A 23790-nucleotide genomic window follows, 5' to 3' on the forward strand; every position below is an offset into this window, starting at 1 on the left:
ATAACTCGGTTCTCAGGCACCAGCCTTGGGATAACCATGCAAAATTCCATCTAATCACGGTAAGAGACACTGAAGACCTTGTAGCCACTGGTAGGTTTAGTCTGGCTACCTTCGGCATTCAAGTGTCCCTTCTTGTCAATATCAATGTACCGCCCTTTCCCCACATACTGCATGGTGTGGCCAAGGCCATTCGCTAAGAAGGTGAATTGCACTTGAGCTGCATCTGCACTCTGACTTTTGGGAAGCAAAGAACCGCCAGGACCAATCCATCGGCCATCCAATGCGCTGGAGATTGTAAATGTATGACTTTCCTCGTTATCATTGTAGTGAATTACCCAACGCTGGGATTTATCGTTATGCCGAGGGCTTGCAGGGCTGGACACAAGGCTGTTGCCTCTGGACGGATTCGTGATGGCTGCTCCATTTTTCTCAAAGACAAGGTATCGGCCTTCGGTGAGGTAGCCGATCACCTCTTTGAACCCCTCTTCAAACCAGAGTGTATTGACATCCGTTGCATTGCTTTGTTCTCCATATGGAACATCTGGTCGTGTCTGCTTGTGACGTGACTGGCAGTTAGATGTACCGGTAAAATCGCCCTTTCCGTTAGTATCAGGAGTCCCGGCATCCGGGAGAACGGGAAGAGAGTAGTCTGGGTGGTCAAAATCAAGTGCGTTGACCAGATTAGACATGTGCTTGCGTCGCCATGAAACCATCTGATCGGTTGTAATGTTTTTGTGTCCCCGCGCAGTCAACCATTCCTCAACGAACAGAATCTGAGAGGTATGATCTGCCCGCTCAGTGAACACACGGTTTCCTCGAGTCCAGGGAGAGATCATATAGAATGGTACTCGGAAGCCAGGTCCTACAAAGATATCCGAGAACAGACCCAGGGGATCCTGCATCCATTCTCCCGGGGTATCCTTAGGAGAATGGAAGGGGGTGACATGGTCACCAAATCCACCAGTCTCATCGTAGCTAATCATCAGAAGCGTCGAGTTATATTTCGGGCTACTCGTGACCGCGTCGACGATCTTCTTCTGGAGCCAGGCTCCATCCTTTGGCATGTATGGTGGGTGCTCAGACAGCTCGGTCGGGCCCACAATGAAACTGACCTCGGGCAATGTGCCGTCGGCGGCAGCTTGATAGAAGGAATTGAGGCCAACAAATGACATGCCCTTTTTGGCCAGAGGACTATTTTTTGAAGCTTTTTGAAATTGCTCAAACCATGCGAGAGGGTTATCGTCGAAGTTGTTTGTATCTTGGAAGAGTTGCCAAGAGACTCCTGCGTCTTCGTAAAATTCATAGACGGTCTTCCATTTGAGTGGGTAGCAGTTGATACCATGGTCATCACAGCCTGGATTATGCTGGTCAGATTATCAAATAGCCAAAAATGAATGCTTAAGGGAATAAGAAGAACAGAATATGAAGCTGAGACATACCTGGTACCTCATTGTTGTCAATATATACACCTCCCTGGTCCTTGCTCTGGGGACTACCAGGAACGTTAATGGAGCCGCTGACCAAAGTGACCCGATTAGGACTTGTGGCGGTAATTTGACCTTCCTGTTTGCGAATCAGTTTTCAATTTTCTCAGAATCGAATCTAGCCACATACCTGGTACATATCTCCCGATGTCCAACCTTCAGCAATAGCAAATTGAACGGGGATATCTTGCCGTTTCAGGTAACCCCAGCTCCAGGGGGTGTTTTTAGTCACCCAGTGGTTGTTTAGCCCGTTGTTTAGAGATTGCTGGTTCTCCTGGTAGCCGTTGCTACCAGCGACCATGCATTGAATGGCATCATGCCAGTCGCCACCTTGATATCCGAAATACCAGGGCAACAAGGTCTTCGTCTTGCTGGACTGGGCCGGCTCGACTAATCTGACAAGGAATATTAGAACAATCTTTTCCCTTCCCTTAGATCTCTGTTACCCGGCACTTACTGATGCCAAACCGAGTTTCCGTCGGAGTTAACCTGGACATTGGGATCATTGAAGCCCCGTACTCCAGGCATAGTGCCAAAATACTGCAATTTTATAAGCACGGTGGAAATCTTTCATAGCGCATGCAAAGCATACCGTGTCCCACGAGCGATTCTCCTGCATGAAGATGACAACATGCTCAATGTCGCGTAAAGATCCACCAGAGACGACAGCAGTTTCCACAATTATCGCTATTGCGATACACACCAGCAACTTGAAAGTCATAATTTCGGTAGTTGCAATAGAGGGATGAGGGGAAAGACTTCGACAGGAGAGTCCACCACTTATGTATTCTCAGCGAGACATGTAGAGAGCCGAGAAAATAAAGAGCAGGGTATCTAGGTAGTATCAGGTACATGTACCCCGCGAGCTCTCAGACTTTGTTACATCTGCAGGTGTACCCTCATGACAGCTCCAACCTGTCAAAGGAAAGAACGAGCCAGAATGTGGATTGGAACGCCTTAAGATTGGAGCGCCTGAACACAGCACAGGGATAGGCTGACATTCTTAGGAATACGTGACGATCAACAATGGAATTATGCAAGTCCATAGTAATCGAGGCATAGTGACAAGAGGAGGCCCAATCTGATATACAGATGTCTCCACGTGAAGTTCTGTTCCACGGTTGAGTCGACGCTAAATAGGAACAGACTTTCGGCAGGAACGACCTTGTAAACTTTAGGATTAGTCCAGTGCCACACCGCACTCTTATTCGTCTTATACATGTCTTATGTTTTTATTCACTGGATAACTAATATGGGATGTCCATTCAAATGACACAAATTATATTATCTTCGCGCTGGTTGCCTAAGAGGGGCACGTGTGATGTCTTTCTGCAAGGTCGCGTTGGTAGCAAGGGTGGCAGGAGGTCATAGCGTAGAATGCTCTTTCCTCCGACACTCCGATACCTAGGTATTGTTTATATATAAGATAATTTATGAGGCAGTACAGGCCCGGATAACTGTTTCCAGTCTAGAACAAGTGAGCCCTCCACCTATGCCGGAATTATCACAACGGCCATGGCCGATTGTGAGCTGCTCATTGGCTGTTTGCTTGTTGGTCGGTTTGGTATACTTTGTCCAGTCAACGTCAATATCTCTCGTGCCATTGATATTGCCTGGGCGGCATAATCACAGTATTCAACAATATGAGGACATCACTGCTCGACCGCGGATAGAGCTTCATCCAGAGCATCATGCGTACCGAGCGCCAGCGACCCAATATTTGGACTGGCATGTGACCTCGGACTTTCGCAGACCGGATGGTGTATTGAAGCGGGTATATCTCATTAACGGTCAGTAGAAGGATCCACTGGTATCACGGTTGTCGATCTGACCGGAGGATATTGAACTAGGCTTGTTCCCTGGACCGACGGTAGAGGCCCGCTCTGGTGATACCTTGATTATTACTGTTACCAATGATTTACCGGATGAATCAATTGCTCTCCATTGGCACGGCCTTCATGTGGCTAGTAAGCAACCGGCTTTGTCGGAGCTTGATTAAGGCATTAAGGCTAATTTCATATAGATGCCATGGATGGCGCAGTGGGGATTTCACAATGTCCTGTTCTTTCTGGGGGACGTTTCGTTTATAATTTGACAATTCCAGCAGATCAGAGTGGTACTTTCTGGTACCATGCCCATTCGGGGGTCTCGCGGGCTGATGGCCTTTATGGTGGGCTGGTCGTCCATGCACCAGCTTCCAAACCGAACACTCGGGGGTTAACATCCCGGAGGGGCGATACACTCCACCGTTACACCTATGATAGAGAACTTTTGCTTCTCATCGGGGACTGGTACCATCGCCCTGCGAGTGATGTTCTAGAATGGTATATGGACCCAGGAAACTTCGGAAACGAGGTGAGTGCCGAAGTGTGGTCTCGAACTTTGGACAATGCTATCTAACACTGGTATTAGCCTGTTCCTGATTCCATGCTCATTAATGGAGTAGGATATTTTGACTGTATGATGGCTGTACCTGCTAGACCGGTGGACTGCATTGATCAGCAGGCGAATTCTTCATTTATTGGCTTCGAGTCTGACATGACATATCGAATTCGCGTGGTCAACAACGGGTATGTAACAGTACTACCAGAGCCAAAGTTATTAATTAACCAGCTAATAGAGCTTTGGCCGGGGTGAGTCTCGCTTTTGACAACCATAACCTGGACTTGCTCCAGGTGGATAGTGTTGATGTGGCACGTTCTAAAGAGACAAATATAAATTCCATCGGTATACTCTTTCCCGGGCAACGCATGGATTTTGTTCTTCGACCATTATTACAGACACCTGAAGAGCAGTCGCACATGAGGGTTCAGTTGGATCAAGAGTACGACCAGACTCACCAAGCACCACACCAGCTATTCGATGGTTGCTAATGTCTCACTAGTTCCTTTAAGTATGCTAACCCGGCATTGACTCCCGAGCAAACATTCCCCATCAACTACCATTCCTATGCTGTGCAGGAACCTCCACTCAAGGTCCACCATCTCAACATCAAAAATACACCTTCTGCTCCTTCTATCCTCCGTTCCATTCCTCCCACGGCGCAACAGACACATGTGGTCTATACCAAAATCCAAAAAATGGCACGATATTCCAACAAGCCATTCGGTTACTTCAACCAAACTACGTGGAAGCCCCAGCAAGATCCACCCTATCCATTGGCCTCGATACCACGAGCTAAGTGGGACGCAAACCAATTCGCAATAAGCACGGGGTCAGAGCCTGCTTGGGTAGACCTAGTAATCAACAATCTAGATGAAGGATCCCACCCTTTCCACATGGTAAGAAAGCCCCCTCCTCTGTCTAATGCCGACAATCCACTAATTAATATCCACTCCAGCACGGGCATCACTTTTACATACTCGCAGTTCACCAAGCTGAATTTGGCTGGGGCTCCTACAATCCTTTTGTCGACAAAATCCCACCACATCTAGAACTTGACTTGGATGGGCTGAAAAATGACACAGATGATGCCCAGACTCCCAACACTGGCTATAATTCCGATCTGTACGACATATCGCAGGCTACTCTGCGTGACACGGTCCAGATCCCAAGTCGCGGCTATGCTGTTCTCCGTTTCCGGGCGGATAACCCTGGCGTTTGGCTTTTTCATTGCCATATGCTTTGGCATTCGGCGACGGGTACTGCCATGTTGATTGATGTTCAGGGTGATCGAACGGGATTGGCTGCGCACACTGGCGGCGGAGAATTATGTTCTCGTTTTTGAAATGGATTGACTATCTTTTGCCTTGTGGTTAGCCAACTTGTTGGCACATACACTACAAACGCTATCTTTTATGGTGAGATGGAGGGACAAGCCCCTCCTGAAGAAATGTGAATATGCATGTTCCTAATGTCTTTATTCCAATCTCGTGGAATTCCTCCAAATTAACCCGAAGTGAATATTATCCGAGGTGAGCGACGATCCTCAGGGGCAACGGGAAGGAGATTTATCCACATTCTATTATTAAAAACGAGCTGACCAGCCGGATAATTCCAACAAAACAGTTAATATCGGAGCCGATCAAATGAGATTAAGGGCCCATAGAGCCTCAAATCGCGGCTTTTGGCCCCAGCGCCCCTTTGGAAGTGCTCGGGGTGACAAATAAAGATTTCAAGGCCTTCCTACATATGTAGCAGTTTCATACAACATACGGAGTACTCCGTACTCCTTCAGATGATTGATCATGGCCCCAATCATCCACGTCTAGGACAAAGCCCTTCAGCAAATTCATTCTCCCGAGATCGACCGTCAACAAAAAATTAATTCCAAATTATGAGCTAGTCCAAATTAGGCAAATGTTCTAATGAGCTGACGGTGGAGCTGAAGGTTGTTGGTCAGCCCTTCGTTTTCGCTCAATACCCCATAAGGAGAATTTCTCCTTTTCTCTCTTTTATATCCGGGGAATTACTTTGTTTTACAATTGGCTGTAGTGTACAAGATGCAGCTAGTTCCCTGGGTTCGGGTGTGGCTGCAGTCAGTGCAACTATACATTGTGACGACGGTTGAGGCTATTCGCTCAGGGACATGGAGGGAACAACAATATCAGCTCCTTCAAGGGGCTCGACAAAAATCCCAGTATTATTATTCCCGAAATATGAAGAGAACTTATACTATTCCCGGGGCGGTAACAGCTTTGTTACTTCTTTGGTATATTTTCTCACATCCACTGCTTTACTCGACGCCCTATGACGAACGTGCTTGTCAGCATCCAGTCGCTCGTCTTGTTTATGATGCCAATCAGGCTTTTAATGAAACATTGGGCCGCCAGTCCAAGTCATTGGACGAAGCAGTGGCAGAATATCGACGACGATATAAGATGCCACCACCTCCCCACTTTGATGAATGGTATGCGTTTGCAATGTCGCGAAACACAGTCTTGATCGATGAATTCGATACCATATATCATACGTTGCTGCCTTTCTGGGGACTTGCACCCAGTACGATTCGTTCGCGTGTGAGAGAGGACCTTGGCTATGATAATCGCGTTATGGGAATTGCCATTCGCGACGGCAAAGCTATTCATTTGGGCAACGGCCAGGGAAACTGGCAGAAAAATGCAACAATGGAAATTCTTGAACAGTTCGCCCATTGGTTACCGGACATGAATTTGGAATTCAATGTACACGACGAGCCACGAGTAGTAGTTCCGCATGAGGAATTACACAAGCTGATCACTGAAGGCTATGCAGCCCACGCCCGGCTGTCTGGTAACTCATCATTGTTGAATCTATTTTCGCCGGGTGATCTGGATGACCCCGTCCCACCAGTGCCGGTCTTCACGACCAGATTCAACGACCTCGGGCTCCAAGATACATGGCTTTACTCGCGGCTTTCATGTCCACTAGACACACCTGCCAGGGCACTAGATGGTGACGCGCCAGACAACACAAGTGCTTACGCAATGGGTCCTTTGGGCTTTGTGTTCAACCAAACTGCGGCTACTGATATCTGCAACAGTCCGTCATTGCGACATCGACTGGGACTTTTTAATCATCCAAACGCTTTCAAATTGACAAATGAGCTGACCCCGATATTTTCCACATCCAATCCGTCTTCATTCCAGGATATTGCAGTCCCCTCGCCGTGGTATTACGAAGAAATCTCAAAATTCGACGCAGAAACCTCGGTCAAATGGGAGGATAAGCTACACCAGCTATACTGGCGCGGAAAATCCAACGGTGGGCATAGTCGGAATGGCTCCTGGCGTAATCTGCATCGTCAGCGTATCATCGGGAACTTGACCCATCCACAATCGCCGCAATATCTCATGCAGCCAAAGAGTGAAAGCTGTATAGCAGACCACATTGACGGCTGGGATGTCCGAATAGCAAATCGATCACAGATCGAGGGATACTTCAATACCCATTTCACAGAGGTTGTAGATTGCGACGAGGATTGTGATGAAGCTAGAGCGTTTTTCAACGATGTCGTGGAACCAGATCCTCCCAGTGAGGCCTGGAAATACCGGTATCTGCTTGATATGGATGGTCATGCCTACAGCGGGAGGTTTTACGCCTTCATGCGCAGCAAGAGTGTTCCATTCAAGTTGACTTCCTTCCGGGAGTGGCATGAGGATGTCTTGATCCCGTGGATTCACTATGTGCCGATTAACCAAGACGGGAATGAGATCCCTGAGTTGATACGGTTTTTCGAGGAAGATCCTGCGGGCCAGGAGATTGCTCGATCTATTGGCGAAGAGGGTCAATCTTGGGCGGCTAGGGCGATCAGAAATGAGGATATGGATGTTTACATGTTTCGACTTCTCTTGGAGTAAGTTTGGTGTATCTGTTTTATTTTGGACTCTGCTAACGTGAACTTGCAGATATGCCCGTGTGCAAGATAACCAGAGAGAGAATCTGGGATTTATATTGTAGAAGTTGGGTGGAAGATCAAATCTATCTACCACAGTCAGATTTCTTTTTAAAAAAAAAGAGCTCCACGGAAGCAGTTGATGGGGACTCGAACCAAACTGAGTCCCAGGCTTAACAGTGCTGTGGCACTATCCCCAAATCGCCACGATGGGATGAAGTGACCATTGATATGGACCCTATCTGTAATCTGTACATACTTTTCATGAAGTTAATGTCTATAAGTTTCACCCCTGAATCAAGACCTATGGCTTGCGGTCGTATATCGAATGACCCAGTTCGGGGCTCGAAAACCCTAGTGACGTCCAATCGAGAACTGTCCTGTCTAACAACGATGTCGAGTCCACACAAGCCTGAACAGTTACAAAAGGGACAATCTGCAACAATTAGTCAAGCTGAATGGACAAATACGGCCATGGATAGGTCTTCATTTTCCCTGCTACAGCTACTTGGGTTTGCCCAAAATTCCAAAGTATGGAAAGGAACAGTCAACTGTCATAGAGCTATATCATTCCCTAATACCTAAACCCTAACCAGCTAAATCCACTCCATCACAACCCAATTCTCTCTCACCCATCCACCGAAAACACCAAATCCTGCCCATCCAATCTAAATCTCTGTAAGAAATCCGACGAAACCCAACAATACTTCTGCGGCGCACCCTTCAAAAACCCTTCGACAAGAGCCATCTCCAAACTAACAGACATCTTCAACTTCCACAGCACGAGAATCTCATACCCGTACTTGGATTGTTTCAATCCGGCATTGAACTCTGCATTACCGATCCCGCCGTCGTCAGAGACTTCGCCTGGGACTTTACCGGGTGAGATACGGGCGACGTATTCGATTCGTTTGATAGGGCTGGTGGTGTAGAACCAGATGTGCGTGATAGTTGGTGGGAGGAGGTAGGTGCGGTATTCGTGGTTTTTGGATCTTGAGGCTATGTTTTGTATGTGTTCTGGTTTTATGCTCATGAAGATGTGTGAGGTTGATTTTTCCATGATTGAATTTCTTGTAGGATGTGGGAGTGGTGTTGATGCGGGGTGGTTTCTGCAGGTCTATAAAATAGGGATAGGTGTAGTCGCCTGTTTGAATTTCCAAGGTTATCACTCTTATAGTCGAGTCCAAGGCGGGCAAAGACTAGAATGATATACAATTTCATAATGATAACAGTCACAATAGGTTCATAGGTTGAGAAAGTACAGTCTGTGTACAAGGAATAATGCCATAGGTAACGCCAATCCCCCAAAACAGAGAAGGTAATGGGTAATTACAAGAATGTCCAAAGAGAGTGAATTCAGAAAGTCATGAAAAAAAAACGAGAGGGAAAGACCAGCTTCGCCGTTCAGCTTCACACATTGGAAGAGGCCCACTCGACGACCTCCAGAGCACACATGACAAGTACGAGGGTCGAGGGGAGGATCCTGTAAAGAGGCAAGTTAGCAATGATCAATGCTTGGGATAGACGACCAGTTGTGTCTGTTCTCTGTAAATAGAGGATAAGGACTTACCAGACAACATAACTCTGGAACAAGAGTTTCGACATAGCACCAACATAGACATTATTGATCTGACAGATCTGCGCCAGCTGCAATGCGGACGGCGCACCCGTAAGCAGGAAGCAGACAATAATGAAAATAGGATCATCGAGGATACTAATTGGCACAAACTTGGCCATGAGTGCCAAAATCGGCGCCATGATGAGAGTCGGAAGAAGCATGCGCGCAAGTAGCGAGGCAATGATAAGCTTGCGCTCGTCGCGGGGATGCTCCAAATCCGCCATCGCCTCTTCGGGGATTGTATTGCGCGCGAGATTTGCGCCGAGCACGACCAGGATCAGTGGCACAGCGACCTGTCCGTTCTGTTCAATTGCGCGGGTGACCGAGTTGCGCACGAAGGTGCCATCGTCGAAAAAGAGACGCTGGAGTACTGGTACTGAGGCGACGATAATTGAGACCAGCATTGCCCACAGGGGCGGATTCATGAAGTCCCATAAGCCATTGAGGAAGCGACGCAGTCCGTTCGTGGTCGATGCAAGACCCTTTTGGACCTTTGGTGGGAGGCGCGCGTGGAGCGCGTTAATTTTCTTCTCTCGCCACTGGCTCAGGCTGTCCCGCGATCTGCGCAGACCTGCTTTGCAGCGCTGGAAACGCGATTTGTCGGCTTCCTGAGCTTCCCGCGCGGAGATTTCGACATTCGGGAATTGGAGGATGTCGCCTTGGGAGCTTTGGCGGGGGAGGAAGGGGCCAGTGGGTGGCGGTCCAATTACTGACGGTGCATCGTCTGAGTCGAGATCGTCCGAGTGGGCCGAGGACAGCTTCGAGTAGGAATAAGCTCGCGTTGACACGGGTGTTTGGTCGCCAGATTGGAACCGGCGGTCGGTGTGTGTTGCATGGTGCTCGTGGTGTAGATCATCTGAGCTGCGTGTTCTGACTAACGGTTCGTCCGGGTCTGTCTGGTCCGGGTTGTCGCTATACCGCGCTTGGCCCTGCTCGATGATTGACTGGTCACGCTCTGCTTCCTCAAGGTATCGGTCCTTTGGCGCTAAGAGAATGTGATATCCCCAACTCCAGCGCACGAGTTGACCTAGCTGCTGGAAGATAAGCAGGTATAGAATTCCACGCGCGGCGACTTCGTCGTCGTTGTCGTTTGGAATCCGGTCCCAGTGAAGGCCTTTAAGGGTCTGCGAGAGCGATATCACGAGGGAGATCGGGAGAGAGTTTGAGTTGCCGAAGACCTGTAGAGAAGGGGTGATTAGAATCAGCCATTTAATTCTCTCAACCGGCAGGACCTATCACATACCGCCATGGCAGCCACAAAGTTTGACTGCCGCTTCTTGAAGCGACAGCATTTTGCGACAACGAAGGAACAGAAGTATGAGACGAAGGTCTGGACAATAAAAATGACCGGGATGATAGCGAGGTCCGTCAGCTTTTCGGCGGTTAATTGTGAGCCCAATTTGGTAAAAACTGTTGATAGGAGTTAGCTAAGTCAAAGATATATCTCTCATGGTGAGAGCACAGAGGAATCCATACTGAGACAGGGGGTGAACAGAGTCACATTGAGGTTTGCCACCAGCTTCTGAGCATCTGCATCAAACATGCCCTGACGGGCGGCAATGTAACCAGGAAGACTGACGCATACGACCTCCAGCACAGCTGAAAAGACGAGCAGCACTAATTGAAAGAATGGGGGGTGGCTCTCATGGGCGCCTATGAAGAAGCTGTTGACGCCCATTGGGGCTTGGGCAATAGCATTGACATTTTGAAATGATCGGGGCACGTTAAAGATGGCCATCAGTATTCAAGAAAAGATTGATGGAAATCCCAGGAACAGGAAGTGAAGTTGTAAAGAAATAAGCTTGAGAGTTCGCATTCCTTGATTTTGATATGAGATCTTGGCAGTTTCGCCCACGTTGATAGCTCTTTGGTGGACATTTCTTGCCATCAGCGCTTATCTCTCCTATATTAGGAAATGAATGGCGCAATGGTTGTAATTTAAATATTTGCTTTTCCACTATTTCAAGTATTATCCTAATTTATACCATACATTACTATACTATTGTAAAGAAAGCTGGAGATTTAAGGCTTAGCTGAAGATCAGCAATGACGCATTTTTGGGGGGGGGGGGGGGGGGGGGGGGGGGTTTCTATGAGTTAGTCTTTATTTTATTGCTGGGTTTGTTTAGTGGGGGGAATTTAGCGAGGAGGTACATCTGCGCAGTGTGTCCTGCTCGGTTTTGGGGTGTGTTGGGTGGTGGGGGGTTGGATGGGTGGGGGAGCGATGGGATCACAATGCCAAGACCTTCCTAATCCGGAACTGAGGACCTCAAGAAATATCAACTTCATTTTTGATCGACATGTTAAATGTGATTGAAAAAAAACTGTCCTATAGAGAGGACTGGTATAATACATGAACCTACAAAAGTAGGTCAAGAAATCCAAAAGTGGCTGGGTACTGGGCCTGTGTACCTTTTACGCCTCAGCCACAAAACCCAACTTCTCGCCTACTTTGATGCGCTGGCCCTTCTCAATACTCCAAGTCCACCCATCACTGGGGGTTTCATCCGGCCAGCCGGCATCAATGGACTTGCGAGTTCCAAGAGGAGCTTCAAACACAAGTACAATCGAACTGCCAAGCTGGAATCCACCCATCTCCTCTCCACGTTGTAGTGGATGTCCATTAAGTGTTCGGCTGGCGTGGCGGTAAGTCGCCTCGACAAAGCCGGGATATTGCTCACCGCGCTTGGCAGCCAAGGCGGCAGCCAGGTCCGCAGCGGTATCAGTCAATAGGCTGTTCGTGCGCAGCTCCGAGTCAAAGTTGATTTTAATGGAGCCTACGTTGGTAGCTCCGACCGGTGTGTAACTGAAGAAACCCCACCGCCATCGGCCGAGGAGTGCAACTCGCTCGTTGAGAGTGAATAGACCGGGTAGATGTCTCTGTAGGTATGGTGAGACCGAGTATAACTCACCAGCAAAGTGGCGACGACTCTCCACTACCCAAGGAGCAGGGGAGTGGAAGCGGTGGTAGTCACCGGGCGCTAGGTAGATCACAACGTAGAACAAGGCATGATTGGCTGCTGTCTTGGGCGCGTACCATGGTGTTCCATCACCACGAGCCAAGTCCTCTTGCACTTGGATTTCCGATGTTGCCTTGGATGCGGTTGAAGCATCCAATGAAGCACGTCGTTTAGAAGCACCAGGTTCGCCCGAAAGAAGGCTTGGGAGAGTGTAGGAAATCCCATTCATACGCGCAAACTCTTCATGCGCAGCCATGTTCTCGACATCCTTTTGGGTTTCTTTCCCGCCCTTGTCCGTGAGTCGCTTGGTGTGGTCGGCGTGCGCAGGCGTGGCTGATCCCAGAAGAGCGTCCAGACTGTATGTCATTCCCTTGACTTGCTCAACCTCACCCCGCTCGATCGTTCCAAATTGCAAAATTCGACCGTCGGAGGGGGCCAGAAGAGCACGAGGGTCGGGATCCAATGGTCGAACGCCGGGCTTCAGTTTACGGTAGAAGAATGCTGCCAGATTCGGGTAGGTGTGCAGGTCGGGCTCAGCAACCTCCTCAAGGTTGACGCCAAAGGCCCATGAATATAATTTGAATCCAGGAACGCGCAGGTAGTAAGGAAGTTCGATTTCGTTGAACCGACCCCACAGACGCGACATGGCCTTCAGGGGTAGAGTGGACATGATCTGAACATGCCATGGGCCCGATAAACTGATCCTCGGACGACGAGGTGGCCGTTTTCCTTCATCCCATTCATCGTTGGCCGCCTCGCGAGCCAGCCGGTCCTGTTCCGCGCGGTGCGACTTGTAGAAAGACAGCAACCCTAGCAAACCAATTCCGAGTCCTACTGGGATAGGATACCATTCGACTTTGGTGTTGCGTAAAGCAAAACCTAGCCTTGAGCCAAATCCTCCTTTGTTTTCGGGATTATTGTCCTTCTGATATGGTTTCCATGATTTAGACGAAAAATGTCGGAGACTGGCCTTATGACGGGCCGTGGCCCGGAACGAAAGAAACTCCATCGACGCAACCCCAGTTCGAGGGGTAGCGGGAGCGCAGTGAAGGAGAGGCGAGGAAATAAAAAGGCGCTTGGCCATAATGTTTTAATCCATCGGCCTGGAGCGCTAAAATCAAGCCCCTAAGCTAAGAGCGTTTTTTTCCGAAATGGGGAAAATGGCTCGTGCCGATTGACCGCCTGGCAGAATTACACGTGGATACGCTGGAGATACATTGGACGAACTGTCTTTCTATATCCCAAATACATTTCATTAGAAATGAGCATTTCTGCGATTCTGACTCTTCGCATTTACACCCTTGCATCTTTCTTCTTGTTTTCTTCCTAGCTGCTATAGAGTCCCAGGACATCACAACATCAACATCGCTTATCGATTGATGCCAGATATCAGCAACTATATCAGGTCCATATAGGCTTATTAGCTTGTGCAACTACAGTTTTGAAGCAATGGCGACAGGATCACCATCCCAGCCTATGTCGGGGGAAAATGCATCGGGCACAATCACGCTTCATATTCTCTGCCAGTCTCTACCCCCTCCAAGCCGGTTTACACTTGACAATGTTCCACTCTCCTCCACAATCGCACAGCTCAAGCACCGGATTCAGCAATCCTTTCCGAATAATCCTCGAGCATCGCATCAAAGGCTCATATACCGAGGGAAACCCCTAACTGTCGATGAGGTAACACTCAGCACAGTAGTCTCATCTATGGAGGTTAGTAACTTGTTCTTAACCTGCGCCATATCACCTTTCGTCCTAACTGGACGGGATTTCCTTTTCAGGAAGGGACTCATAGTATGCATCTTGTGCTACCACCAGAGCCAACACACACAGAAGCACCTTCTGTCTCTGCCATGTCGCAAGATTCGCCTTTCGCGGGTTCTGCTCAAGCTTCCACTTCTTCTCCCACCTGGTTGAATCCTGATACTTCCACAGCCGCAACCAGTACATCCGCATACTCTAGCTTTCCCAGGGCAACGGGTGCCACTCCCATTTCCCCACGCGTCACATTCAATCAATATGCCAGCACCTCCTCATTTAACCAATCCTCACCAACTACAAATGCACCGGAAGTCGACGGTGCAGAACTCTCTCGGCGTATTCGCACTTTACGAGATCACATTCTGGAGATCGAGGGTCAACTGCACCGACGTGTGATGCCATCTATGGATAATATCATTCGTACACGGAATGAGCTTCTTGAAATTCAAGATAGACGACCCGCGGGACAACTCCCTGTACTTGGTGTGGCGGAACTGGTTACCCGTATTCTTGGTGCTCAAGAACGTGCACGCCTACTGGAATTTATCCAAGCACAGAATTTGCAGACAGGCATTAGTCAGAATTATGTCCCCGCCAATTCCCCAACCAGTTACCAAGCAAGCCACCAAACAAGCCAGCAAGCAAACGTCACTCAGTTCTTTATGTTGGCCTCGCCAACGGGGGAGGACCATAGAAGTTTTGTCATACGAAGAGACTCCGCATCCCAACTCGCAGCACAGCCGGCAGTCTCGCCTAATACAGCCCCCGCTAACGAACCTAGCGCCCCTCAAGCACCTCCAGCATATCAAGTGCCTCAGCCATACCAAGCGCCTCAGGTACCCATCCAAAATGCAGCGGTAGTCCAGAACGCCCTCCGTCAAGCAATGCTCAACCAACAGCGCCGAGGCAACAACATCGAGCATGCTGGCCTGGCACGACACATCCGCCGTATCTGGCTGTTCACTCGTCTGTGGCTATTCTGTTATCTCACCAGTGCCCCTGGTACCTGGAGGCGTTACATCTTCGTCAGCATTGCCTTACTCGTGACATTCTTTTCCGAGACCAATATCCCGCGACAGTTTGCGACTCTGGTCATCAGTCCTGTCCAACGCCATCTCGAGGGCCTCACTCACGCCGGTGGCCCGGCAGCTCGAGCCACTCAAACAGGAGCCAATGACGCTGCGGCGTCCAATATTTGGGACCAGCTCCGCCACGTGGAGCGGGCCCTTGTTTTTCTTTTTGCGAGTCTAGTTCCCGGTCTTGGTGAAGGGCATGTCCGCGCTCGCGCTGCGGCAGATCAAGCTTTCTTGGCTGAGCAGGAGCGTCTGGCGCGGGAACGTCAGGAGCAGGAGCAAGAGCAGCTACGGGAGCGGGAGCGCCAGGAACAGGAACGGGCTCAAACTGGCGTTGTGGAGGGCGCTGGAAACGAAGGTGCTCAACAGGAGGTCCCCGCGGCGAGTGCACAGTCTGGACAGGATCCAGCAGAGAACTGATCTATACCGGAAGGTACATCTGCTTTCATATTCATATCTTTACCAGAATAGTCGGCCACATAAGGCCTTGCGATGACTTTCCTATATTTTTTTCAGTGGTCTCTTTAGTGGTCATCTCAGATATCATTGTGTTTAGATGTACCATTTTTATACGACAGTTGATCCGTCTATAACAATTTCTTCACTCGTGTCATTCACAGCAATCCCCGCTGCCAGGTGTTCATTCAGGCATTGAAACCTGATCTCAATGACTCCCGGTTTATGACAAACGTCTATTATGAGTTCGCCTCGACATAAGAAGCTTCGAGGATTGCTCCTGGAACTTCCACAGCTCCTGCAAATGCCACTTTCTCGTCTAATAAAGACTCCAATTCCTCGAATCCCAATCCCAACTCTGACAAAAGGAACAAGTTCCAGAACAATCAGAGGAAAGGAAACAACAAGGACAAGGACCAGGACAAGTCATCCGACGGAAAGGACAATTCATCCAACGATAACAAGCCTCGACAGCGGTATGAGCGAGAAGAGAACACCATCTTCTGCAAAGTCCACCGAGCTCATTCTGTTTAGATGTGCCATTTTCTAAGGTGATGGCAAAAGAAATGCAGAGAAGGCTTTGTGCAGACGACTTTTCTAAGTATAACCTTTGATTAGCAGCATGTTGAATCTTGTTTCTACAATTGAACTCAGCTTGGATCAAAATGATACGCATAACCACTCCACAAAATCAATCCTTTGTGATTAAAAGAATGAGCTTTTGTCAATTTGGTTGCGCATACTTTTCGAGTTAGATGCTACTATGTCATAAATACTTCTAGGCTGTTTCACGAGATATGTCCATGTTCTATGTTTACTCTATGTACATTCATCGTATACCGCTAGCAAAAGCTCGTTGAGATCAAGAGGCACTCTGCGAGTCACCAGCTGGGCATTGCAGTGATCAACGATGACAACTTAACATATGATAGCTCAAATCGTTTACAGTCTTGTGTCGAAGTACCAGTAATTGACGACCTCAGAAAGACCCGTGTCCCCGGTCTATCCATACCAAGTCCTTGCCCCAGTATGATTGCTCAACTCATCAGCTCACAACTTCGTGACACCAACATTCGCAGGTGTCTCAGAAGGCGCAGCCATAGGACCCGTATTAAAGGCTTCTTCGCCATCAAAGTGCCTGCAGTCCGTATCAGTATCTTCACTCTCCGAAAAAGAAAGGAATAAACTCACCATCCACGCTCAGCACCACCACTCAAGAAGCTACAATCCCCATTCGCAACACAATTCCATCCACCCCCAACACCACGTCCGTTCCTCCACTGCGGCAGAGCCGACGCACGAAGCATCGTCGTACCCTCAGCAAGCGGCTTCTCTGCATTTTCTTCCTGGACATCGCTCTGTCCATAACTAGCAGAAACAGACCTCCTCTTAAACGTACTCAGCCCAGCTGTAAAAACATTAAAGTCCTCTTCAGAGCTATCATCCGGCATGTGCCCTGTCAGAGCCCGTCCCATGGCGATGAGCGGCGCGGCATGCGCGCAGATCAGGACAGACTTGCTGGTTCTTTGGTCTGGTGGTAGATCTGCTTCTAGGGCGGAGATTTCTGCGTCGATGTCGGCAATTATACCTTCCAGTGCTGTTGCTATGCGGTTGTGGAGCTGCTTGATTGTCTCGCCGCGTCTTGAGGGGACGAGGAGGGGTTTGTAGGTTTGGCTATCTGAGAGGATAGTTGGGAAGTGGGTGGACATTATGTCGGGTGTTGGATGGGCTGGATGGTCGAAGAAGTCCGTTGCGCCGAACCATTCTCTAGATTCCAGTCAATATATATGGCAATAAAGTGTTTGTAAAGTGCCTTTGTTTGTTGATCGGGTAAATGGAATGGAGTATGAGTATAAACGGAGCGTATAACCACTTACCCTAACCCGTTCTCAATTCGTACATCCAGTTCCGCATGCCGATCAATTGATCCAATCTGGCCATCTTTCAGACCTTCCCCGGATTCAGCTGATAGTCTCTTCAGCTCTTCGACAGACGGCTGGATTGTTTGAAGGCAGCGATAGAAGGGGCTCGAGTAGACACGGAATGGCTTCGGGTGGAATTCGGGGGCTGAAATGTGTTCGGCCAGCTCATGCGACTGATGAACACCGTGCGAGGTCAGGGCAGGGTCTGCTGGGTTTCCTGTTGGCGTGGGGAATTGAGCTCTATATGTACCGGTGCGAAAGTCAATGGTCCAGCTGAGGCGGTGCTGCAATAGTTAGGTCTATGGATTCACAACAACGACTGGCTAGAGTACATACCCCATGGCGAGTCAAATATATCGTGTCCAAAGGCATGGTGTACGAATGGGTTGTTCAACTATGTACCTGCCATGCCATTGTTGCGGGGGAATGGCAAAATACATGTGCATCCGAAAGCGGTGAATATCTGCCTCGGTCTAATGTCTACGATAGGAAGCAGAAAAAAGGAGAGGGTTAAAACATTGCAGACCAGAATCATCTAGCATTGACATACGAGCGAACCATGTACTCTGCAAACCGTCAAAAGTGCGGAACAGTGGGTATTTTGTTCACAGCTACAAAGTCCAGATTACATTCCAGGGTCCAGCCCAGTAACACCAACGCCATGCGTAACCAGTCAAAGCAAGAACTTTTCTCAATTCTTTTTTAGAACGATTCCATCTAGTAGAAGAAACCGAGGAGCTTGCCAGCAACGTGCTTGCGGCGAGCCTCCTCGTGGTCCATGATACCGGCGGAGGTGGTCAGGACAACGTAACCGAACTGACGGGAAGGAAGGAGCTGGGTAGCCCACTTCTCGAGGTCACGGAGCTGGACGGGGTAGCGGGGGTTGATGACACCACACTTGTTGAGACTGTAGATATGAGTTAGCTTCGTGTTCCACTGAAACTAGTGGTTGTAGTTATGAATACGTACCGGCCGTTAAGCTGGATAACGATCTTGCCGGAGCGGTGGTCATCGACCTCCTCGAACTCGCCAATGTAACCTAAGAAAGAAAGAGTCAGTATGTTGTGAAGATTTAAAAGTCGTCAAATACAGAAAATGCTATGATAGCGCTTTGGAAACGTGTAAGATCTTCGCAAATTGATATATCGGACACTTAAAAGGCAGACGTCGTAGGTGATTGAGACCGGCCGCCTAGTTATCAGCCCGAATGGGTGGGACAAATATTCTCAAGACATGAAGTGGTAAAATGCAAATAGAGAAGAAAATGCAAGAGAAAGGAAATGAAAAGACGAAAAGAAATTTCAAAATTCACGTACCGTGCTTCTGCATGACAGCAAGGAACTTGACGATGACCTTGGAGGAAGGACGGATGAGGACCTGGCGCTTGCCAGCCTTCTCGGCGTTGTTCATGGCGTTAAGCGCATCGTTGAGGACGGAGGTCTTGACCATTTTGGCGGTTTAGTTCGAGATTCTCAAATCGTAACGTTTAAAAGTAAAGATTATGAGGTATCTGTTCGACGAGACGGTACAAGTCAGCCACCACTAGTCTTCGAGCGCAAAGAGTGCCCCTTTTTTGCATTGCAAGGAGTTCTTCAGCCCGTGCCGAGTTGGGAGATGCGTATCATCTTGGCTTCCTGGATCGCGATTCCTGAGAATTATCTATAATTCACATATGGAAGCAATCTAGACAAGATGATTGCATCCCCAGACTAGCTGAGAGGCTGTCGTTGGGGGAGGGCATAACACATACCTCGAGAGATGGTCGTCGATGGATGAAGCGGAAGAAAACGACGATCGGTGAAAGTTTGGTTTTCGGGTGGTGCGCGGGTAGGGTTGAGTCGCGTATTAGCCCTTATCTCAATATAGACACGTGATGATAGCAATTGACATGTTGGTGCCTCAGGGTTCAGGGCTTGGAAGGCATCACTATTTTCTCCATAGTACAACATACAACTTACCTATCTACTAATGTAGCTCGAACTCTAGCGCTGTACCTACAATAAGCATAGCATTAAATAACAAGAGCTCAAAAAATCAAACAAAATCAGAATTGAGATACCAACAATAATCATACAAACACCTTTACTCCTACTACTACTAACTCATCAGCACATCATTCACTAATCCCATCCGAGAGCAAGGTTCAGATGGTTAGTTCTATACATGGTTTTCCAGCGTGATAGCATGGGTGTGGGCAGATATCGGCGCATACGAAGAAGGGAGACGAAATCAGGGACAGCTTTTTCATGACAATGGCTCTTTTCTGGAAGGGGTGACATGAGGGGAAAGGGATACATGAATGGGAGTACAGTTGAGGGGGAGGGGATACATGAATTCTTGGGCTACATGAGTCGCAATGCTATATGATGCGAGGGAGGGGGCTTGTCTAATTAAAAACAAAATAGAAGGGGGGTTGGGAAAGGTGAAAAGGGTTGTACCAAGAAGAAAAAGGAAACTCAGACAGGGCCATACAGAAATTGGGAAGGGTAACTGGGGCTCATTCGAATGTGTCATCAGGGAATTGAGCATCAGCAAAGAGTTTTGGGAAACAGAGTTTGTGACCAAAGGGTAGTGATAGGAAGGGAGTCCTGTGCTGGGGAATAAAGGGGAGGGGGATTTGAGGATATCAGCCAAGCGCTCTGGTTCGACAACGTCGAGAACAGGGCAGCCACCCTGCACACATCAGGAGCACCAATTGGGTGTGGGCTCAAGCAGCCCTGGGATTTTGTGGCAATGAGGCCAACAGGCCCGATGTGAGTGGCCTATGCTTTGGGTGACGGAATCGGACTACAAGCACTCCTGATCAATCGGTTGAGATGGTGACTTTACGCCATACCAGCACCCAGGTTGATCTGGCGCTTGACCTGCTCACGGGTCCAGCGCGCAGTCTCAATTGTGCGCTCGCTGTACTGTCTGGTTGTGCGAGTCTCTCTCACGAGAGCGGTGACCCAGTCGTTGCGGAAGTAGGCAGCGAGTTCACCGTTGGGGAACGCATCAGCAAGATCACTAGTAAATAGTTAGCATAGGCTATAATCGAAACTATAAGCAGCCGAGACATACCCAATAACACCCATAGCAGATCGCATCAGACCTTCACTGCGGTTGCTCTCCTGGGAGATAATGTGAAGAAGCTGGAAGATAGACTCGATGAAAGGCTGGAGTTGGGTGACTGTAATCTGATTAGCATGCTGACATCCTATATGTGGAGAGTCGATAGTAACGTACTGGAAGGAGTGCCCTTGTAGGACAAAAGAATGCCACCCCAAGCATCCATGATGCCTTCACGGAGAGAAACGATGTAATCAACCATGTCGTATGGGAGGTCGGAGCTAGTGGTCACGCTGGAGGCTTGCTGGAGAACCTGGCCAACGACCGCCAAGTACGTATCGAAGTTAGTTCCAATGGCCTGGGCGATATCACCGAAGGTCTCAAGAATGGCAGGCTTGAGTTGGTTGGTGGAAGTCTGTTTTGCGAAATTAGCATTGGACGTCAAATCATATCTGATCGGAACAATCTCACCTGGAGAGTCTTGAGCAGGAGGTTCATGAAGGTGTCACAATAAGGCTGGACCTTCTCGTTCAAGGCACGAGCAATGTCACTGACCAAGCCAATGGCCATGGAGCAGAGACCGGGCTCTTCCTGGTTGCCCAGAGCGTTGTACAAGAATGGGCTGAACGACTCCATGTACTTGATGAAATCATCCTCAAGGGCACCGGCAATAGCACCAACGGTGGCGAAGATGACATCCGGCACGCTCGACTTAGCACCAAGGGTAGTCAAGACCTGAAGCAACACGCTCATAATACGGTCAGCCTGGGGCTTGATCTCGCCCTCGAAGCGCTGGACAATGGCCAGAATGACACTGATCAAACTAGTCTGCATCTCCTCGAGGAGAATACGGTCCTCAGCGCTAACGACCTGCTGCTGCATGGGAACAGTGTGCTCAAGACGCTGGATGATAACATCTGAGAGAGTTGCGACCATGGGCAGGCTGTCATTAGCAGAGTTCATAACAAAGGAGTTGAGAACTTCGTATCCAGCGGTACGGAGCTGGTTATCGGCGTCTTGTCTGTACGGGTGTTAGATCAAAGGAATCAATAGCATATCATGCAGGGAACATACCGCTCGGTCACGGTCAACAGGGACTTCACACTGTCCTCAAAGTGCTTCGACAGAGGGTTGGTCTGCGAGCCATCGTCACCAGCGAATCGGTCTGCGACGTTCATAAGAGCCCAGCAGCAGGAGCTGGCAATCTTGGGGGAGTTGGCGAGGCCGTTGAAGAGGCACGAAATAAGGGGCTGAAGGTGGACCTCGGGGTCGAGAACCTCAGGGCAGCAGTCGCAGACGCGACCCAGGGCATAGGCAGTGGAGTCACGAACGGAGACGGAGCTATCCTCCATCATGCCAAGCAAAACAGACAAGGCCTGCTTGATCAGGGGCTCCAGAACACTGGGTTCGGGGCCTTCCATAATAGCGCCGAAAGCAGCAACGGCGGCATCACGACGGTGCCAGTCCTCGTTGCGGATGTTCTCCTCGACAAAAGTCACGACGGGCTGAATGACATCACCCTGCACACACTGGGCGTAAAGCTGCATAGCCTGGTAGGCAGCGCGGGACACGTTGTACTCATCATCACCAGCATCCTCGTCCTGGCGGCACATAGATTGCAGCAAGACGGGAACAACCTCGCGGGTAGCGACGCGAGCAAATCCAAAGAAGGGACGAGCTTCAACACCCTCTTGCTGAGCCTGTAAAAAAAAGTAACGTCAGTATATGGTCAAAATTCACTCCGTCTCATGCGCTTGATACGTACCTCAGCGTTGTCATCCTCGATAGCAATCTCCTCCTCGCAGACAGTGCACCAGAACTCAATAGCCAACTTGGCGACTTCCTCCTCCTCGCTCTTCATGCCCATGATGCTCAGGCCAAACAGAGCCTTCTCCATGTAGAAGCGCATCTTCTCGTAGTAGGATCCCATAATGCGGTTCAAGCAGCCGAATGCAGCAGCCTGCACACGAACCTCATCGGCCTGGGTGGCCTCGCAGACGACCTGCATAATGTAGTTGCGCTCTCCCTCATTGTCCATATTGGTTCGCACGAAATCGACGGCATCACTGAGAGCGGCGATAGCAGCGTAACGGACATCCATGTTCGGCTCCTCGCGGCGAGCACCCTGGACGACGGCAGTAAGGATAGCATTGGAGTGTTGAGTCAAGCTGGTGCGGAGTTCGGGATCTTGCGACTCGCAAATGTAACCGATAGCAGTGAGGGATGACTGTTTCAGTGCGTCGTTTCCACTGGCGACATTCTGGACAAGAATTCCCATCAACTCGGGCCACTCACCACGGGGCAACTCGATGGCGGCGATCGAAACAATCAGTGTGGCGGCGGCATTTCCAGCGCGAGCATCGGGTGACTGCAGGGTCTTGAGCGCAAGCTCTTTGACCTGTTTCTTGGTCTCGGGGTTAATGCTCTGAGCCCATCGGAGCTGCACCTCGCGCAGCTTGGCTTGATCCCGGAAAGTGAAAGCGTTCTTCAAAGCGATACCAGCAGCGACACGGATGTGAGCGGGGCTGCTCTCGTTGGCGAGTTCCTGGCCGAGGGTGATGAGGTAGGCAGCCTACCGGGGTAACAGAAGTATCAGCATTCGAGTCCTAGAGAAATATTTCATGACTCGTGGCAGCACGAGGGGGGTAAAAGAAGACACATACGAAGTCAACCTCAGCGGCGTGAGCGAGTTGCTGTTCAGCATTGCTACGCTCGGCCGCATCTGGCGCGAGGGTACTCTGCAACACCTGACGGGCGTCCATGATGTGCAAAGAAATGGAAGGATGTGGGGTGGGAGAGAAAAAAGAAGGAAAAAAGAGGTGGATAAAAGATTAGAAAAAAGAATTTAAAACCCCTCTAGACCCGGATCAATCAAAGGGTTCGACACTCGGAGATCACCACGATAGAAGCAGTGGTGGAAAGAGGATTTCCTGTGGAAGAGTGGGAAGAAGGGACGGGTGTTTTTGTGGATATGACGAGGCGGCATGCACTAGGTCTTTCCGCGACAAGAGGCACAGAGAGGAAAAGGTGCCTTGAGTGCACGCCCAGATTTCAACACAAAAATAATTGAGTGATTTGAACAAGATGAGAATAGCTGTAGAAGTGCGAGATATGTGAAGAGACTAAAACAAAGATTCGAAGCAAGAAAGACCA

General features: G+C 49.3%; 9 protein-coding genes across 9 annotated transcripts; 2 read left to right on the plus strand and 7 right to left on the minus strand.

Moving 5' to 3' along the window:
• Positions 1–50: 50 nt before the first annotated feature.
• Positions 51–2205, minus strand: PGRI_052080 (nonhemolytic phospholipases C family protein; the record flags this gene model as incomplete). The annotated part of the gene is made up of 5 exons (XM_040792921.1): positions 51–1354; positions 1440–1563; positions 1615–1879; positions 1942–2024; positions 2077–2205. The coding sequence occupies 5 exons, from the start codon at positions 2203–2205 to the stop codon at positions 51–53; spliced, it is 1905 nt and encodes a 634-aa protein (XP_040644888.1).
• A 4099-nt stretch (positions 2206–6304) lies between these two features.
• Positions 6305–7862, plus strand: PGRI_052090 (Lipopolysaccharide-modifying protein; the record flags this gene model as incomplete). The annotated part of the gene is made up of 2 exons (XM_040792922.1): positions 6305–7758; positions 7811–7862. The coding sequence occupies 2 exons, from the start codon at positions 6305–6307 to the stop codon at positions 7860–7862; spliced, it is 1506 nt and encodes a 501-aa protein (XP_040644889.1).
• Positions 7863–8425: 563 nt separating this feature from the next.
• On the minus strand, positions 8426–8857 carry PGRI_052100 (uncharacterized protein; the record flags this gene model as incomplete). Its single annotated transcript, XM_040792923.1, has 1 exon — positions 8426–8857. One exon carries the CDS (start codon positions 8855–8857, stop codon positions 8426–8428), a length of 432 nt encoding a protein of 143 aa, XP_040644890.1.
• A 350-nt stretch (positions 8858–9207) lies between these two features.
• PGRI_052110 (Auxin Efflux Carrier superfamily) lies at positions 9208–11153 on the minus strand (the record flags this gene model as incomplete). The annotated part of the gene is made up of 4 exons (XM_040792924.1): positions 9208–9280; positions 9368–10593; positions 10659–10825; positions 10892–11153. 4 exons carry the CDS (start codon positions 11151–11153, stop codon positions 9208–9210), a joined length of 1728 nt encoding a protein of 575 aa, XP_040644891.1.
• A 676-nt stretch (positions 11154–11829) lies between these two features.
• Positions 11830–13458, minus strand: PGRI_052120 (phosphatidylserine decarboxylase 1; the record flags this gene model as incomplete). The annotated part of the gene is made up of 1 exon (XM_040792925.1): positions 11830–13458. The coding sequence occupies one exon, from the start codon at positions 13456–13458 to the stop codon at positions 11830–11832; it is 1629 nt and encodes a 542-aa protein (XP_040644892.1).
• A 715-nt stretch (positions 13459–14173) lies between these two features.
• Positions 14174–15631, plus strand: PGRI_052130 (uncharacterized protein; the record flags this gene model as incomplete). The annotated part of the gene is made up of 1 exon (XM_040792926.1): positions 14174–15631. The coding sequence occupies one exon, from the start codon at positions 14174–14176 to the stop codon at positions 15629–15631; it is 1458 nt and encodes a 485-aa protein (XP_040644893.1).
• A 1086-nt stretch (positions 15632–16717) lies between these two features.
• PGRI_052140 (uncharacterized protein) lies at positions 16718–17961 on the minus strand (the record flags this gene model as incomplete). The annotated part of the gene is made up of 4 exons (XM_040792927.1): positions 16718–16805; positions 16859–17434; positions 17545–17873; positions 17926–17961. 4 exons carry the CDS (start codon positions 17959–17961, stop codon positions 16718–16720), a joined length of 1029 nt encoding a protein of 342 aa, XP_040644894.1.
• A 345-nt stretch (positions 17962–18306) lies between these two features.
• On the minus strand, positions 18307–19038 carry PGRI_052150 (40S ribosomal protein uS8; the record flags this gene model as incomplete). Its single annotated transcript, XM_040792928.1, has 3 exons — positions 18307–18496; positions 18559–18628; positions 18906–19038. 3 exons carry the CDS (start codon positions 19036–19038, stop codon positions 18307–18309), a joined length of 393 nt encoding a protein of 130 aa, XP_040644895.1.
• Positions 19039–20414: 1376 nt separating this feature from the next.
• PGRI_052160 (karyopherin beta) lies at positions 20415–23399 on the minus strand (the record flags this gene model as incomplete). The annotated part of the gene is made up of 7 exons (XM_040792929.1): positions 20415–20595; positions 20650–20758; positions 20815–21052; positions 21109–21658; positions 21712–22337; positions 22403–23209; positions 23301–23399. The coding sequence occupies 7 exons, from the start codon at positions 23397–23399 to the stop codon at positions 20415–20417; spliced, it is 2610 nt and encodes an 869-aa protein (XP_040644896.1).
• Positions 23400–23790: the final 391 nt, after the last annotated feature.

Source organism: Penicillium griseofulvum, assembly GCF_001561935.1.
Source record: "Penicillium griseofulvum strain PG3 chromosome Unknown contig_84, whole genome shotgun sequence".
NCBI classification, from domain to species: Eukaryota; Fungi; Ascomycota; class Eurotiomycetes; order Eurotiales; family Aspergillaceae; genus Penicillium; species Penicillium griseofulvum.